Source organism: Harpia harpyja, chromosome 11 (genome assembly GCF_026419915.1).
Source record: "Harpia harpyja isolate bHarHar1 chromosome 11, bHarHar1 primary haplotype, whole genome shotgun sequence".
NCBI lineage: Eukaryota > Metazoa > Chordata > Aves > Accipitriformes > Accipitridae > Harpia > Harpia harpyja.
In genome coordinates, this window is record NC_068950.1 from 29,105,942 (window position 1) to 29,124,038 (window position 18,097).

General features: G+C 37.9%; 1 protein-coding gene across 1 annotated transcript in view; it reads left to right on the top strand.

Moving 5' to 3' along the window:
• ODF2L (outer dense fiber of sperm tails 2 like) overlaps positions 1-18,097 on the top strand; it is a 77,238-nt gene that overhangs the window by 49,859 nt on the left and 9,282 nt on the right. The window contains exons 6-13 of the mRNA XM_052802669.1: positions 6,175-6,294; positions 7,587-7,736; positions 9,275-9,337; positions 9,570-9,641; positions 11,450-11,566; positions 14,774-14,959; positions 16,296-16,405; positions 17,791-17,926. Of these exons, the coding sequence (XP_052658629.1) occupies positions 6,187-6,294; positions 7,587-7,736; positions 9,275-9,337; positions 9,570-9,641; positions 11,450-11,566; positions 14,774-14,959; positions 16,296-16,405; positions 17,791-17,926 (942 nt within the window). The 5' untranslated portion in view covers positions 6,175-6,186. The remainder of the gene's footprint in view (positions 1-6,174; positions 6,295-7,586; positions 7,737-9,274; positions 9,338-9,569; positions 9,642-11,449; positions 11,567-14,773; positions 14,960-16,295; positions 16,406-17,790; positions 17,927-18,097) is intronic.

Consider the following 18,097-nt stretch of genomic DNA (forward strand, 5'->3'; position numbering starts at 1 on the left):
AAATGCAAGGAAAAATTTGGAAGGATGGTGGGTGACATCAAAAGGACAAGTAGTAATTCCACCATCTGTAATGAGGGAAATAATACAGACAAAACATAAGGAATGTCATTGGGGGGCAGAAGCATTAATAACTCTTTTGAAAAGGCAAGTAATATCAGTAAAAATGCTAGAAATAGCTACAATGACAACTGCGAAATGTGAGATATGCTTAAAGAATAATCCAGTTGTAAAAAGGAAAGTTCAAATGGTAATGTTGAAATCAGGAATGGAACCAGGGGATTATTGGCAAATAGATTTTTCGGAGTTACCTCGACAGAATGGGTATCGATACATTCTAGTGGGGGTTGATACTTTTACAGGATGGCCGGAAACCTTTCCCAGTCAAACTAATCAAACAAAGGAAGTCATTAAATGGTTATTACAAGAGATTATCCCGAGATTTGGGGTACCTATTGGAATCTCGTCTGACAGAGGTTCCCATTTTGTTGCAGAAGTAGTCCAGAGTGTTAGTAGAATTTTAGGAATTACGTGGGACTTGCACACACCTTGGAGACCACAATCTAGTGGGAAGGTGGAAAGAATGAATCAAACATTAAAAAGACAAATTAGTAAAATATGTCAGGAAACTAATTTGAAATGGCCTCAGACCCTCCCACTAACCCTTTTACGAATTCGGGTTCAGCCAAAGAGTGGGACATTAATCAGTCCCTATGAACTATTATATGGTAAACCTTATGAATCTCCTGAGCCAAATCTGAACATACATTTAAAAGGAAAGCAAGATGTGTATAACTATCTGCTCTCTTTAGGAAAAACTCTAACTGCGCTTCGGAGTGCAATTGTTTGGAACAGACCTTTATCTTTGGAAAATCCAGTACATGATTTCCAGCCAGGTGATTATGTCTATGTGAAGACATGGACTTCTGAACCTCTTCAGGAACGCTGGAAAGGACCCTTCCAAATATTGTTGACCACCTTCACCGCTGTCAAGATTGCGGAGTCAGATGCATGGATTCATTATACTCGAGTAAAGAAAACACTAACAGGGAACTGGAAGGCTAAAGAAACTGGTCCTTTAAAATTGAAAATTTATAAATAGTTGGCATGTTGTTTATTGAATTATGAGTCACTTAATTAGGCTGATAACACTTTTTTGTATCTCACCCCTAATTTGTAGCCAAAGAAATACAGAATGGCCATGGTCACAAGCTATTGTTCAGTATACTCAGAGTATGGGGCGATATCCCAAAGGCCGTTTCCCAAGCTTAGCCACTGTAGTAATGCATGATTCTGAAGTGTACCACCCATTTGAATGGAGGGAATGGGACAGAAAAGACTGGGTCCGTGTCTTGACTGGAACGGTTAGAGAACAAATTCAAGTGGGATGCAGAAAAGTGGAAGGATCTCTTTATGAGAAAGCCTCTTCAATTACCATCTCTGGAAATTTATTAGACCCAAGTTCCAACATCACTACGAAATTCTGTCCTACTATAGAATGGAGATGTAACAAACAGGATTCTATCATTATGTGTTGCCGTCAAAAGAATGTCGGTAACTACTCCCTAGACCCAAGTACCAGCAATGTTGAAATTACCAAATCCTGTATTAAGGAACAAGGAGATTGTTGGTACAATTTCACTCTGACCAAACCAGTCTATGTGGTGTACAATTGGCGATCTAATCCACCGATAGGAGAACTATCAGGCCTAACATTTAAATTCAAAATGAATGCTGTAACTAGACCTATAGTGATGCTTGTTGCAGTAGTCACACACGATGACATAGATACCCTCTTTCCGCTAACTGACAAAGGTGAAGTTATACCCTCTTTTACGGTGATACAAGGAGATAACATCGCAATAAGATGTAGACTGATCACTGAATCTCACATTGAATCCACAAAAAGTTATGGGATTGGACCATATGACCCTACTTTGTTGTGTAAAAATCAAAATCTAGACTGTTGGTTAAATTTGACTGCTGTACAATATTCTTATAACGTCATGTGTGGAAAAAAACAATACCAAATATTGGGGAGGATTTAAAGTAGATGTTACAATACCTACTACTCAACCAATTGTTGTACTTAGCCCAAAAATCTTTGAAATTGGACCGTATGTGATCAGAAATACGGGCCTACAACAAATGCTGCTTAACCCGGCATGGTCTCTCAAACGGGTTGAATAGTCGATGCAGAACAATGTTTCAGACATTCAGCCAGCTTGCTCACCTTTCCTAAAGACTTCTTACGAGGGATGGACAACCTGGCTACAAAAACGAACTCTTTTCATGAGAAGAACGCGGAGGGACCTAACCGGTGTTTTGGGAACAGGATTGGGAGTTTTAAATAACATTGATTCGGAAGTAATAATGAACAAGTTGGCTATTTCAATTAGTGATTTGACCAAATTGCAACAACCTTTACGATCCTCGTTATTGGCTTTGGGGACCAACCAGTGGCTGTTGTCCAATATATTACCAAAATGGGAAGAGGTAAATGTAAGGGACCACGAATTGATTACTGATGCACTTGGGGTGGTCCAAAATAACCTCTCTTTGGCTCTTAGTTGTATCCAGGCTGAAATATGGATGCAATCGGTAGCCGCCTCAATTATAAGAGAAGGTGAAGAAGGCATTCTCCCTACTGAAATTCGGAAAATAATTTGGGACAGTGCCACTGATTTTGAGAAAGAACTCCAATCCTAGTGGAACTTGGTAAACTTTACTTATGATCCCGTTACAAACACAGCTACAACTTTTGTATTAACTATATATAATGCTACCATATACCCAATTTATCCCATTATTGCATTAGGGTTGAACCACAACGGAACTATACTCTATCCTTTTGAGCATAGAGTATGGGCCCGAAAAGAGAATGAAAAATGGCAAACTGTTAATTTGGAATCTTGCATTGTACGGGAACAACAAGGATTTGTTTGTGAAGGTAATGCAATGGAGGCACAAGATATTTGTTTAGATACTGAACAAAATATTTACCATTTTGAGATTCATCCTAATGAAAACCCTAAAACAGTACTTATATATATCGGCAAAGGCTGTGTATGTTTGAGGACTGTTTGTGACTTTTTATCTGTAGACGAGGTAGTTGTAGAGACTAAAAATCATTCAAATTATTGTGTTTACAATTTTACTAAGATTGTAAGATGTGACTTTTCCTATTCGGCCCCGGTCACATCTCACCAACTTTTGCAATCTAACTATATGTTGATTCATGAATTACTACCTATACCCATCGGAATGAATCTTGCTTTGGTAAAACAGTTATTACAACACAAGGATTTAGTTGAGATTTTGGAAAAAAATTAGGGAAAATGGACAGAAAACCTTAATAACTGTTCATAACAATGTGAAAGAAATACACCGAATTTTTGAAAGAGTGCAAAAAGATGCAGAACATAAATGGTGGGACACACTTTTCGGATGGTCACCTACTGCTACAGGCATCCTGAACAAGTTGTGTCACCCCATCGTGGTTCTTTTGATATTGGTTTTGATCAGTTTGACTCTGTCAGCAATATTATATATCCTAACTTGGAGAATGATGAATCGACTAACACGTTTGACTCGTGAAACTTCTTTTAATCACATGATCGTCCAAGCTGTTACAAAACAACAAAATGAACAAAGAATCCCAGAACCTCCTCCAATATATAGTAACTGATCAGTAGAATTATAGTGAAAGTATTGAAGTGATTTTCAAAACTTTCAAAGGGGGGAAATGTTACATTTTAAAAGAAATCAAATCTGATTACAACTGAAATATTAGGAATATAGAGTTGTGGGGTGTAACCATAGTAGATAAAGAACTTAAAGAATGTGCAGTACTGTACTTTTAGCTGATTATCGTTGGCTTATATTTTCTTTTAAGAAGCCAAGAAGATTTGCTTCTTGAAAACTCCCTACCTTTCCCATTTTGATAACAAACTGAAAGACCAATCATTGAAAAGGTTGGATTTCAAAAGAGAACATAGTATACATTTTTATGCAAACTAATATAGATAGTGATGAGAACCATACTGCGCAGAATCAGCTAAAGGAGGTCAAGAAGCGGACAAGTGAGGAAGACTATGAAAGACCACCAGAGGGCTTCTGAAGACCACCAGAGACCTTTGCTGCGCCTGCGTGAAGAGACATATACATATGCTAATGATTTACTGGAAAGTTGATGATTATGTATAACATTTCCCAGATATTTAATGAATATGTATAACAGGTGTGTATTTAACTGTATCGTTAGACAAGACAGGTGCACACGATAGGTGGAGCGATCCCCCGTGTGCCCAGCGCTGCAATAAAGGAGTGCCTGCTTCTTAACTTCTCATTGCTGTTAAGGAGTTTTATTCCGGATTTCGGCAACACACATGCAAAGACAAAATCTCTCTTGTAATTCAGGTACAAACAGGCACTCACTCCAGAATGGATTTGGAGTGATTTAATCTCCACTAGTATTAAAAAGATTGAAATTTAACCTTCAATCTGTTTTTATTATGGTGCACACATGGCTAGATAATATTCTCCGAAGAGTGTATAAAGGGAATAACTGCTCTGTTCTCTGAAATTCCACTGCCAGCAAGAGAAGAAAATACAAACACATTGGCATGTTTACAAGTGATGCCAAAGCATATGTTTTATATTTTGATTATTTCCCCCAATGTCAAGATTTTTTAAAAAATACAAGTTGCTGACACTGGTATTTACTGAGCATACTAAAAAGTAACATTTCTATCAGTATGCATCTTTCTAAACAAAATGTGCAGATTATCATTATGTATGATCATATGTATCTACACATACGATCTATATATATCTATACATATGATTGTATTCATACCACATGATCATTCTGGTTTGCACACTTCATTATCTGAAAGTGATCTTTCCATACGTCTGTTGCGATGCCTTGGATATTCTATAAAGTGCCGCCTCAAGTGTCATTAGTGTTTTCTCATGTGATGCAAGAGTAATTGGTTTATTTTTCATCAGAAAGTGTTTATTTAAAAATACGTGGCTTTTCTACAATGTTTGAGAACGTGTGGCCAAAAAAGCTTCACATACAGTCAGGTTACATGAGTTCTTATTGTTTAACCTCAGAAAAAATATATTAATGGAAACACCCAGAAAGAAAACAGGATCCAAAGCTCCCCAGAGCTTTCCAACTTTCTTGTCCATCTCGCTCCGACAGTAAGCTCCTGGGTGCGCACGACCACCACCCCGCCCGCACAAGCTACGCGGTGGTAATGGATACAGCCACTTCTTGACGTGCCTGGGAATCCTGACGGCATGAGACTCTTTCTTTCGGGGGAGGGGGCGATGCTGCTTCTCCAGGCCCGCGGAGGTCGCAGGCCCACGCTGCTCCGCAGAGCTGGGAGCGGCCCGCACAGCTGCCTCCCATACCGCCGTCTCCCCGGGCCTCCGCGGGCCGCACCGGCCCCCACCGGGGGGGGCCCGGCGGGGTCCTCCCGGGGCGCGTCCGCAGCCGCTGCGCCGCGGGCCAGGACGGGTCCCGGCCCCTGGGAGAACGCTGGCTGCGGGGAGGGCGCCGCCGCCTCCCGCCCGCCCGCCCGCCACCAGAGGAGCAGGCCGCGGCAACGGCTGGTTGCTGCGGCAACGGCTCCCGGCGGGCAGCGGCGGCGGCGGTGGTGGTGGTGAGGGGGCGGCGGGCGCAGGCGGGGACGCCGGGGAGAGGGTACGCTGCCCCGCGGGAGGGGGCGCGGGGGGGGTCCGCTGCCCCGCGGGACACCTCGGGGGCAGGAGCGTTTGGCCAGGGGAGAGGGGACGGGGCCCGGGGTGAGGGCCGCTGTTGGGTGGCCCGCGCCCCCGCTCCTCACCCTCTGCGCCGGGGAGCGCGGGAGTGGGAAATGGCAGCTGCGAGCTTTACGCCGTCCTTCGCGTGTATTCAGTTTTCTGCTGTTGAGGGGTTTGCTTTCTGTGCACCAAACGTGTGAATTCAGTGATACTTAAGAGATTACAAGTTATGAATATATGTGCAAGATTTCAGTTGCATTAACTGTGTTAAATCTGTGATGAGACTGGGGTTTACGTGGTCTGGTACACTGTTTTCTGTGGGAATGACCAGGGATGCCGGTAATGTTTCAGTTACTGATTCACAGAACACCAATATATGTTAACATATACTGTCTTGTTACACAGCGTTAAAACAAAATGTCGTCATCATCGCAGTCATCCTCGTCTTTACCTGTATGTAGCGGTACTGCTCCTTTACTGGACTTCGATCTTCAGGAAAAGTTTCTTCTTCCTCATGCTACTGAGGCAAGTTCATTCTGTTCCTGTTAAGCTTGATTTTTTTCATTCTATTTACTCGGTTAACAAGATTCAAACCAGATATTTCAAAACATACTTCCTAGCTACAGATGGGAAGTAGGTGATATTTAAAAAAACGGGTGAGAGTGCTGGACATAAAAATGGTATACTGAAACTATGGAAAAATTCTTATTTGTTCTTTCCTGCTTACATCGATGGGCTAGGATAAATGAAACACAATGTTTAATCTTCCAAGATGCTGTTTTCACTCAAAGTAATTAAGTTCAAGAACTTAGTTTTGGTTATATAACGAAGAAAAAGCTGTAGAGACCTGCACTGTGTTACACAAGTTGAGGTCTGCCAGGAAATGTAAGCCTGTAATAAAAAGACACATAAATATATATGTAAAAACAATTAGATGTTTGGAGTGTAGTTATTTGCATTATGGCAACAATTGGAAGCAGAGCAGTCTACATTCTGATTGTGTGAGGAAGTGATTTATTTCGTTGGGGACTTCCGAAATTCTGTTACTCATTTTCTCAATTATGCTAAGGAGATACGGATATAGGAATATAAACTCTTAGTCTGACAAATCCTTTTGATGGCGATGCACCTGGCACAGGCTGAAAGCAGGAGAAATGCATCCTGGTGGGTGGAGAAGGCAAGACAATGAGCTTCTGAAAAATAATGAGTAGTCAGTGGAGCACCGAATGGAGTAAACAGATAACTTTGTTCTTAGCGAGGACATCAATCATGCTGGAGTGCAAGGGCAGAGGCAGAAGAGAGGTGTTTGGAGAAGGGGTGAGGGTGACGGCAGGTTCCTGGTGCTTGACAAGGAAGCAGGGAAAATGGGATGCATTAAGGTAGTAGGCACCGATACTTGGCTCTGGACTTGCCGTGACATGGGCAGCATCATGTTCCTGTGCAGCCCTGCCTGGTGAGGAGTTTTTCCAAACTGGGAGAAGAGAAAAGCCATTGCTGCCTCCAAATTGGAAGAACTCTGCTGTGAAACATAATGGTGTCTGAGCAGGACTTGGCTTCCACCTTCACTGGAGGTAAACTGTTTACCTTTGCCTTATAGATTAGGTGTGTTCTGTGAGTGATCAGTTTGAGGGTACATCTTGTGATATCACAGGCTTTTACCCTTGTTGGAAGTCATAAATGAGAGATCTCTTTGATCTTTAAAATTTTTCCTTAATGATTCTCCTGAAGAGCTGAGTTGTTTCATGTTGAATTAGCAAGATCAGTGTCCTAACTGTGAGTGATACTAAATTGTTACACAATTATGAATGCTGTTTCAGGAAAGTACGTATGTGCCACCTGGAGAAGCAGAAAAACTCTGTTCACCAGTTCAGCTGTATGAAAAGGATTATCACAGAACTACAAAAGCCATCCAAGATGGAAAATGTTTTACTGATCTAAGCAAAGAATCTGACAGTCTAGCGCACCAAGTAAGAAAATATGTAAGGCATAAACATAGAACCAATGCAAATACACATTTTTTATGCAGGTCTTAAACTAACGTTTAGTCTTATTATCTTTAATAGACGTATTGGCAAGATTTTTTTGTTATGTCCTGGACACTAAGAAAGTTCCTGCAAAATTGGAAGGAATTTGGTGGGCTATGTATTTTAAAACAGGAGGTGGATCACAGTGAATTCCTGTTTGACAGTAGTGTCATATGGAACTCACACAGAAACCTGATGGACTGAAGAATGTAGATTTCTTTTAAAATTAAATGTGATTTGTCATTGCTGACTTTCTCAGCTTTCTTTCGGAAGTCATAAAGCTAACCTTTTGCAAGCTAACAGAGATGGGTGTTTATTCTGAACTTTTTAATTTTAAGGGTAACCTTCCTGATTTTCAGGTTTTCATAGACAATGCTAGCTGTCTTACAGCATGAGGCCTTTTGTTGTTCATTAGAGAGGAAGTTTATAGAGAATTAACTGCGGGGATGACAATTTCCTGAGAATGGAATGATGGTATGAGTAATTTAGGTTTCCGGTCGCCTCTCAGTTCTGGGAAGTCTTCTAAGCACTTCTGGTTTTGCTGATGAATTACTGTGGAGTCACAAAACACCATTCCTATTTATATATTAGTTTTTTGCTGATAGCAAATCTGACTCAGTGTAGTCAGGAAAGGATAGGACTACTACTGAATACAATGTTTGTAAGTTTGCAGTGCATGCGGAGGTGGAAACCTGGATGCAGAATTGGGGTCCATGTACTGACTTTACAGATAAACATGGGATCAAGGTTACAGAACATTCTGAGGAATTACATGCAGGCCAGGATAAGATATGCTTTGCAGGTAGTTGCAGTAGAACTTTTGATGCCAAAGTTTCCACCCTGAGGCAGTGGGTTTATGCTCTCACTAGTGAAATTAAAATGTTTAGGATTTACAACCTGAAAGTCCCACAAGTCAATTTTTTTAAAATGGAAAGTTACCCAACTCCCAGAATCAGACGTTTTAAGATGAGAAGTTTAGCTGACAATATTATAGGCACATAAATTCTTTTGGATTTGTAGTAACAGTTAATGTAGGTTTATTTTTGTGATCTTCTAGCCTATGCTTTCTGGTTCAATCTTCAAATTCTCCTACCTAACTTAAGTTCTTGAAAGGCTTTAATACTTAATCTTTAAAATATTACAAGTTGTACAAATGCTTTTACTATTTGACTGAATGTTTAAATAACACTTAAGTATTTATGGTATTTAGAGTCCTTTTAGCTAAAATAAATAAATTGGTGTGTGGAATGAGCCTAGTTTGTTTTCTTCAGCTATGAAGTTCTATGCGCAAAATAAATTGAATCTTTAGGGTTTAAACCACCAACTCTAAGTAGCTCATAAAGTATGCGAGCTTTTACATTCATATGTACCAAATTAGAAAATGTAGCAAATGATATGTGCCAAATTCAAAACTGTTGAAAAATGCTACATCAATTATAATTGCAAGTAGTTTTTTAATGTTTCCTGCTTCTCTCTTGCAGTTAAACAGTAAAAACATTGACACTTTGATGCAGAAGTTAAGTGAAAATGAAACCCAAAATACTGTAAGTAAATTAAAATTTCTGTCACTTTTTGTTCTATGCTGTACATCTGAAAATGGCTATGTCTTGGGATCATACAATCTCAAGTGACAGTGGCAAATTGGGAGCATTTGTGGTTTATCATCACAAAATGGAATCTTAGTTTTACAGCTGAAATGTTCATCAGTATACATTACTGTTGCATTGTTGTGTACAAACATTAAAATAATTTCTTTGTTATTTTTTTTCTATGAAGAATCTCAGGAGAAAAATACTTGAAAGGGAGAAACATGTTAAAGAACTTTTATCCAGGCTTCAGCTTGAAAAAGTGAGTGACCAGTTCTGTTGGAATGAATGTTTTCTCCCAATGTACTAGATTCTTATTTACAAATTTTAAATTTTGAGAAGAGCAATTATTTCAAAGATCCATGGAAAAAAAGGAAAATCCTGAAAGATGTTTCCTACAGAAATATCTTAAAACCATTGAGACTGTATCCAAACCTATTGATGATATAGGTTATCCTTAACACTGATGTCCCATGGTTCAGGGAGGGGCATACATCTAGACTAATGGCTTTTGGTTTCTCATTTACAGATTTGCAATAGTTCTGGAAAAAAGTACTTATATTGAAGTAATACAGAGTAAACTAAACAGATTACTGTTCACAGTTAGTTTCCATGGCTCTTTGAGCTCAATGAATAGGGAGAGGTAGTACTGACAGCAGAGCTAGTATCATCAAAGGCTGACAAGACCTCATGAATTCTTGGAGCCAAAAGAAGGGGCTCAGTGCAGAAACCAACATAGGAAGAGAAGAATTATCTGTCCTGCATAAGAAGGTACTATGAAAGTTTCAAAATTATTTTGCTGGTAGTTTAGCAATCTGTGTTACAGTACTCGTATACCTAAAGTGCACTTTATGTGTATACAGTGCAGTGTGGTTCAGTGTTAGTGACGGACAGAGTAGGCTCAGTTAAACCTTTGAGGGGACAATGGTGTACTTTGGTTTTTGTAACTCCTTGGGGTTTGTTGAGAGCCATGGTTCTTCTTTAAGAATTTTTCTTTCCTTAACCAAGAGAATATAATGCTTGGCTGCAGGATAAACTTAGCCAGCTAATTGTAATAGAGGAGCATGTGTGGGTGCCCCCTTTCACACCTGGCAATTGGCACATCCTTGTCTTTATCTTGAAGTGAAGCAGCACTTTTTCATAGAAACATCCTTTTGCTTGGGAGTAGAAATGCTGAACAGAAAAACCTATAAAGATTCTGAAGACCACAATGCCATCAAACCTCAGCGTTGATGGCATCTGCGCAGCACGCTGTGCCCTGACTAGAGATCTGTCTAACATTGAACAATTTGGGGTGCTCAGGATCTGAAGGGAGAAATAATTATCTATGCTATCCTTTTGTTCCTTCTTATGTTATCTCCAATAAATGGCATTTTCATCAATACCTAACTGAGTCCGAGTCTGCCTGTCTTACTGGTATCTGTAATGAACACTTGCACTGGTGCATTACAATGCTTTTCTAATCTATACTGATAATATGACTTCTTTCTACCTGTTTTCATTATTTCTTATGTAGAACAAGCCAAGGGAATCAAGTTGCAAGAAATTTCATAGAATCATCTGACCTCGGTTCTGGTGATATAAGCTGCCTCTTCCCTTATGCTTTATGTATCCCCCCTGAATTAGAGTTTGAATTAAATGTATCAATACTTGTAATAGCAGGTGGTGGTCTTTGGTATTTAATGAAGATCAGTTCAGGCCTAATTAGTTAGGGCAGAGCTGATCCGTGTGGCTTAATTTTGGCCAACCTGCTAGCTAGATGCCTTTGCTCAGCCTGGATTTCTGAGTTTGTGCTTCGAGGCCTTGTTCATACTACTTCAAGAGTCAGATTAAATATGAGGCATCAATTATACATACACTCTTTCAAGTTTGTGATTTCTGTTTAACGTTAATACCATTAGTAACAAGTTACTGCTTATGAATATAATTGTAGAGCATGTTTTATCTTTTCCAGCTTTTGAGGACATTCAAATGTCAGTTAGAAACTATGGCAAAGTAGAAAGAACATAGATAGCAGCATACAGCATATCTCCATAGACCAATAGATCTGTGTTTGTTTTTCTTTCTTAGGTCAATGTACAGAAAGAAGACCACCTGTCAAGATCAGTAAAGGCAGTACAAGCTCACCTGCAATGTCAGATTCAAAGAAAAGAAGTGGAAAATGATGAGTTAAAAGTGAAAATACAGGTCAGCATATTTTTACTTGTGTTTCAGTTTATTGAAAAAAATAGCAAATCCTTATTGTGGTCAGAGTTTAACTCAGGTGTGAGAGTTAAATCTTAAAGTATCACTTGAAATCAAACCCTTGGTAAAAGAAAAATCCCAAACAATAAAAATCATTAGCATTTATATTTTGCACAGTCTGCCTGACCACACTATCTTAATTGCAAGTTTGTTCTTTTTTCTTCTTTTCTTAGCTTGTGCGTAGTAGTGCTTCTGCTGAAGAGAAGCTAAACACACAGAAGTATTTGCACTCACCTAACTGCTATCTAGATGATAGATATCGATCCTGAGGCAGTCTCCATATAGTCAATAGAAAGGGATAGGCAAGTCCCCAAGATGAGTTTCTGTTGTAAGATAAGGGTGATGAATCACCACCTGTTTCTTTTTATTGACTGTGAAGGAATCAATAAAACTCTTAATACTGACTGAAAGAGGAACACTTAAGACTAGTATCTAACCTCACTTTGTTTAAGGTAGGTGAAGTTATTTTCATTTCCTGTTCTAAAAAGCAAGAGGCAAATTTGGGCATTTGCATCAGTTACTGGCTTTAGAACAAGGCAAGGAAGAGGTCATGTGTCAGAGGCTGGAGCTGGCCTCAGATTTCAGTATTTGAAACTTGTCAAGAACTTAGGCATGAATGAGAAAACATTGGCTAAAAATAATGTATTTCTAATTGCCAAACTTTTTTTAGTAGCATCCCCTATTAATTGTATAATTTGAAGTTGTCAAGTAACCTATAGCAACTAAATTTCAAAAAAAGTCACGTATGTCTGTGTCTGTATAAATACCTCATGTTTTCTTCTGAATAAAAATTACTTTCTTGTTCTACCTAGTATCATTATAGAATTCCTGTTCTACCTAGTGCCATTATAGAATTCCAATATTTTCATTACATAAAGTAACTTGATATACAGCTGTATCTTCATTCAGTCTTTATTTAGAAGTTTTGTTTGCTCTGCACAAGTGCTGAAGTCAGTTGCTAGCTTAAATCCTGATGGTGATTTTGGTAGTATCTGGACAAAAGCTTGCGAAAGCTCCACATTACCTTCATGAAATTAATTCTCGATTTAAATTTACCTCAGCCACTGAATAATGCCCAAAGCACTTACTCTTAGTGTAATTGTGACCTCCTGCGGTTGTAACAGGGGATAACAGCTGTTTACTTATATCAACAGTTGAAGTCTGTACATAGACTCAGGTTTTCTATTTGCCCTGTTGATTGAAGGTGTTCTGCTGCTGCCCCCAAGTCACATCTTTGTTTATTAAATGCCCTAAAAGCATCTATATATGAAAACTGCTTCCTGCATATTTGGGGGGTTTTGTCATTTCTTTTTTTGAAGTAGTACTTTTCCTTTTTGGTGAGTCCCAGTACCTGAGACCATCTTTTACTTGGAAAACCACATACATTTTGCATTGATTGTGGAAAAGTTTGGGGGCCATTAGCAGGACCTGTACTGGTAGTTATCCTCTCATATGCATAATATGCATATTTTATAGCAACTGGCAAATAGTATCTTGAATAAGGCTGGTACATTAATGTAGTCAGTAGGTAAATGGCATCTCATTCTGGTTGTTATTCATGTAGAACATAATTAAGTGTCAGACCTAGACTCAAATGAAAGAAACAAATGCATTAATCATTCTTCTGATTAGGATATTTATTAGTGACTTGAGCAATTTATTTACACTTCTAGCCTACTTACATTTCTGTAGTTTGGCAGAGATTAGTAAGCAATATGAATGGAACTTGCACTTGTCTTTATGAAAGTAGTTGTCTACTGGTAGCTTGCTCATGTTTTTTGATAAGCTGTAGCACCTTAAAAATAATTGCATGTGAGATTCTCTTTGAAGCAGAGCCTGATATTGTTCTTATTGTATGTCATCATGTATTGTTTTAATGTCTGGTCTTTTTTTCCATTCACATTTAAATAACAAGTGATATATAGATGAAAAAATACAAAAGTCATGAAGTTAGAGAGGTCAGCTTCCTGGGTTGGATGGGATCAGTACACTGCTTTCATCTGAGTGATGTAAAAATCTAGTTAGTCAGAAATATTAACAGCAATAGAAAAGATAATACAATGACAGTTGTAGAACCCAGCTCTCATCTCGATTGCATTGTACACATCTGATAATATAATTAAATTCATTAAAAATACATTTAATGCAAACGTAGTTTTACATGTATTTAAATAAAAAATATATTTAGTGCAAAGGTATTTTATTTCCTGAGTGCTGCAAAACCAAGCACTCAGGAAATTATAAGTTGTCCTTACAATGTGTGATTTACTGCTGTAGTTTAACCTTTATCATAGCCTGTTTTAATTATCTTTAAACAATTGTCTGCTGTGGGCAAGGGAGTGCTTAATCTTTTCTTTTTGTGTTTTTGTTTTTTTGTTTTTTGCTTCACTATCCATTGAACACAAAATATAACTTGCCATAGAAAATAGTTTCTTCACTAAACAATTCTGTTTCATTAAAAGAGTGGGGCCATTATATGCATTGGAAAAAGTCAGAGATCTTCCAAGAAAATAGTATGTTGTCATCTAATCACAGACCATATCATAATACATATATTCAAGAAAAGACCCCAGCCTTTCCTAGCTTCTGGACTTAAACCCAAATCTAAGATCTTAACTTTCATATTCAAATTTCGTATGCAGTTATACTGATCTCCAGCCCTAGTTGTGTATATGTTCACTATAGATTCAGAGCACAGACTACTACTACATCAGTGAATATCACTAGTAGCGTCATTAAGGTGATACTCTTTACAGAAATCAGTTGCTAGGGGTGATGAAACCACTTTTATTTTCCTTCTCATAAATGTGTTTAACATCCATGCCATGCCTTCTACACTGAAATTCTGGATCCATTTCCAAAAGCACACAGTGATGGTTAGACTGCTGTCTTTCCCCCTACTCCTGCCTGCTTCTGCAGCTCCTCAAGCTCTTCTCTTGATTGTCTTTGTAATGAGTTTCCCAACATGTATTTTCTCTTGCCTACTGCTGTACATATCTTGGCTAGCTCTTTGTATCAACCACAAGATTTGAGATACAAAGACATTATGGAAACAGATTATAAATGTAATTGGTATTCTTGATTATGTTATGTCACAAAATGATCTGTAAGTTACAGAATTTGAAGAGTTGATGTTTAATTATGCTGCAGACTCTAGAAAAGAAAATAGCAGAGTGGAAACATCAAGTTGGTGAATACAAGCACCAGATGTTAGCCTTAAAGGAAACAAGTGAGCAAAAGAAGACTGCTCTGAAAAAAGTAATGAGGTCCCAGAAACAAAGAGCACAACACTTTGAAGCAGCAGTGGAAAATTTAACCTCCAGAATAAGAGAACGTGTGAGTGACTACACTGTTAGCAATGTCATCCTGTATTGTTTTAAATTGAACAATTGAGAGACTTTCACCTGTGGAAAATAGGAAAAGTTGGTTGGTCATGCTGTGTTTTCATCTCATTTATATTTTTGCTCCTTGGTTAAAGAAAAGGTTGCTGTAAGTGACATGCAAACTGTTACTACGTTCACTGCCTTTGTTTTGTTAAAATTTAGTGAATGTCTTAAGCCATGAGGTTGTACACTTCAAACTGTAGTAAGAGGAGTTTACCAGCTTTCAGTTACACCTCTCCTATCTTCCTGTTAGACCTTTATGGATGATATACACTAACTCAGAAGTACAGTATACTAACTGAGATTGGGGGGTTTGAATCCATGATTGGGGTTTGAACTCTTTGTTTTCTTTATTTATCGGTGTATGACATCTCATATGGATACTTAGCTTTCTGTTTCCAAGCAGCTTGCTCTGAACCTTTTCAAAATCCAAGTACAAAACTTCCTTAAACCAAATTGTTCCTTAGATTCTTGCCCTGCATATCCCTACAGTATGTAAATGTTCAAAAAGGCCAGGTGGATCAGAACTGTGCTGAGATCTTTATTGCCTTATTTAGATTTCCTAATAAGAGTATGTTTTCATACTCTTAGATGTGTTGCCATCATTTTTGATATGTCAGTATTAAAGAGAAATTTTTCCAGTTAGTATACCAGGAGATGCTTAATAACTTTTTTTGTTTTCTTTGATTTTTGTGAGAAGACAGTAGTGGATCTTTAAGTGCACTTTGCAGTGCAGAGGGCTGGTAACTACTGAACTTTTGATGTTTTGTAGTCACACTGTTGTTTTCTTTCCCCATTGAAGACCCAGTGTACTTTCAAGATAGCATGTGTTGGTTAATTATCCATACTTCTTTGAGGGACTTTACCTAACTTTGCATTTCTTACCTAGCTATTATTTTTTATTCTTAAAATGTTTTGGCAGAAATTAATTTTTGTATTGATTTATGTAATTTATATGTAGTAGATGTATTGGAGACAAATATTTTTGTTGTAAGAAAATATTTTCATCTTAAATTTTGAAATATTGTTGTATTCTACAGTTCATATACAGTGCCAGTGTTTAACTGTGTCCCTGACTTGAAAGTAAGTCTGTACTTAGACTTTAACTTTTTAAAATATGGGTAGTTTTATTTATTTTCTTCTTCTGAGACAAGACAAAACTTACATTGCTTTGTACTAGGGAGATCCAGTAAAGCCATCTTATATTAAATAGCTCTTGTGTTTAGAAAAATTTGTACAACTAGATGGCATTATTTTGTAACATTATTTGTAATTCCTGTATTCTCTAGGAAGTCGAACTCTCTGAGATACTGTCAGCTTCCGATGTCTGGAAAAACCAGCATGATAGAATGGTTGAAGGAAAGACAACATTAGAAATTCAAACAGAAGATCTTAAGAAGTGAGTTAAACTGTTGATCTATTTTTTTTTCTGTAGTCACACAGTGTTGATATTTAGTAGTGTAGTACTCAGTGTTGACAATGTAAACAAGTTTATGTATTCATATTTTAAAATTTGGTGCAGAATTTAGAAGTTGGAAACTAGAACAAATTTAAGATTTTTAGCCTTCTTTCTGCTGCATTTCACAACTTTTTAAAAAACTTCATTCCCCCGTACAAGTAAGGAACATATTCCTTCCCCTGCATACTTCCGATTAGCCTGAACTTGCTAGTAGCTACTGTGCTGCTTCCTCAGAACCACTTATTTAGTAACTGATTGAACTGCTTGTTAACCCTTGAGTGTTAACCCTTCTGTCTGCTGCAGTATAGAATAAGGTTCTTAGGCTTCTAGTTTCTACTTCAGACTAACGATGGCAAAATTATTTCAGTTCCACTAATGTCTCACCCCACTAGCGGACAGAGAGGGACTCCTCTCAGATGCACATTTGAACAGTTTATTCTTGTAAGGAAAAGCAACACAAAATTGTCCAACCTTATTCAAACTATGTGGTCAAATCTTAATGCACATGAAGGATATGCCGTTTTCTTTGGCAGACAGTGACATATCCTTTTACCTTTTTTGTTGGTAGAAATACGGACTGTAGTTCAAACAAGCAAAAGAAACTGGTAGGTGCCTTTTTATGCTGGGTCTAACACAGAATATTTATTTTACAAAGAACTTGATTCATGCTCAAATATGTAACAGCTCAAATTAATTTGGCTTGACTCTTTTGTTTTTGTTTCAGAAAATCTGACATTTCTGAAAATATTTTCAGCGTATTTTAGAATTTAACAGGAGTGCAGGTACATGACATCAGTCCAGAAATCTGTCTAGCCCACTATTGGTCCAGTATACATGAGGAGGCATCTAGGAAAGAATAAGAAAAGGGAAACATCTATGATACTTCCCTCAAGTACTCATTCTGCTTCCAGCTGGTTTTAATTCCTGTTGCTTTTAATAATGGAAAGTACCATTCCTAAATTAGCTATGGAATGTTCTTAATAGGACACTATCTGATAGACCCTATAAATTCAATATCATTCAATTTTGTACAGTATGTGTATGCATAGTTGTCTTGGAAGTATGCTTGGGTGTTCTAGGTAATGGATTTATTTATATTTGAGCTAGGACCACTTCCTTGGTGGACCACTCTTTGGGATGGTTTCTTATTTCAATAGATACTGCTTTCTTGGGATGCTTAAATGCATTCTCCTTTTTTTTTTTTTTTTGTTTGTTTGTTTAAATAAGAACAGTGAAGGAGTATGTGTTAAGGTACAATTTAATTTGTATAGTGAGAGTTTTGGAAGCATTGTATATTATACAGAAGTTCTTGCCTATCTAACAAGGCAGATCACAAGCCTTTTGGAAGACCTGAAAAGAAAGGAGGAATGGAGAAGAAACTCAGATGAGGAAGTTCTTGGAAAGCTAAATTCTGTTAAGTCTGAAAATGAAAAGATTTACCTCGAAAATGAAAAACTAAAGGTGAGATCATTATAAATCATTGTTGAATGGCTCTGTATTTCTGATACATTAATGAAATAACCACATTAATTCCCTTTGGGCCTTCTGTCTAGAGATCCCAAACCCGTAGAATAAATTTTGCCATCCATTTTTTACAGTAAGTGAAAATGCAACATTGAAAATGTGTCAGAA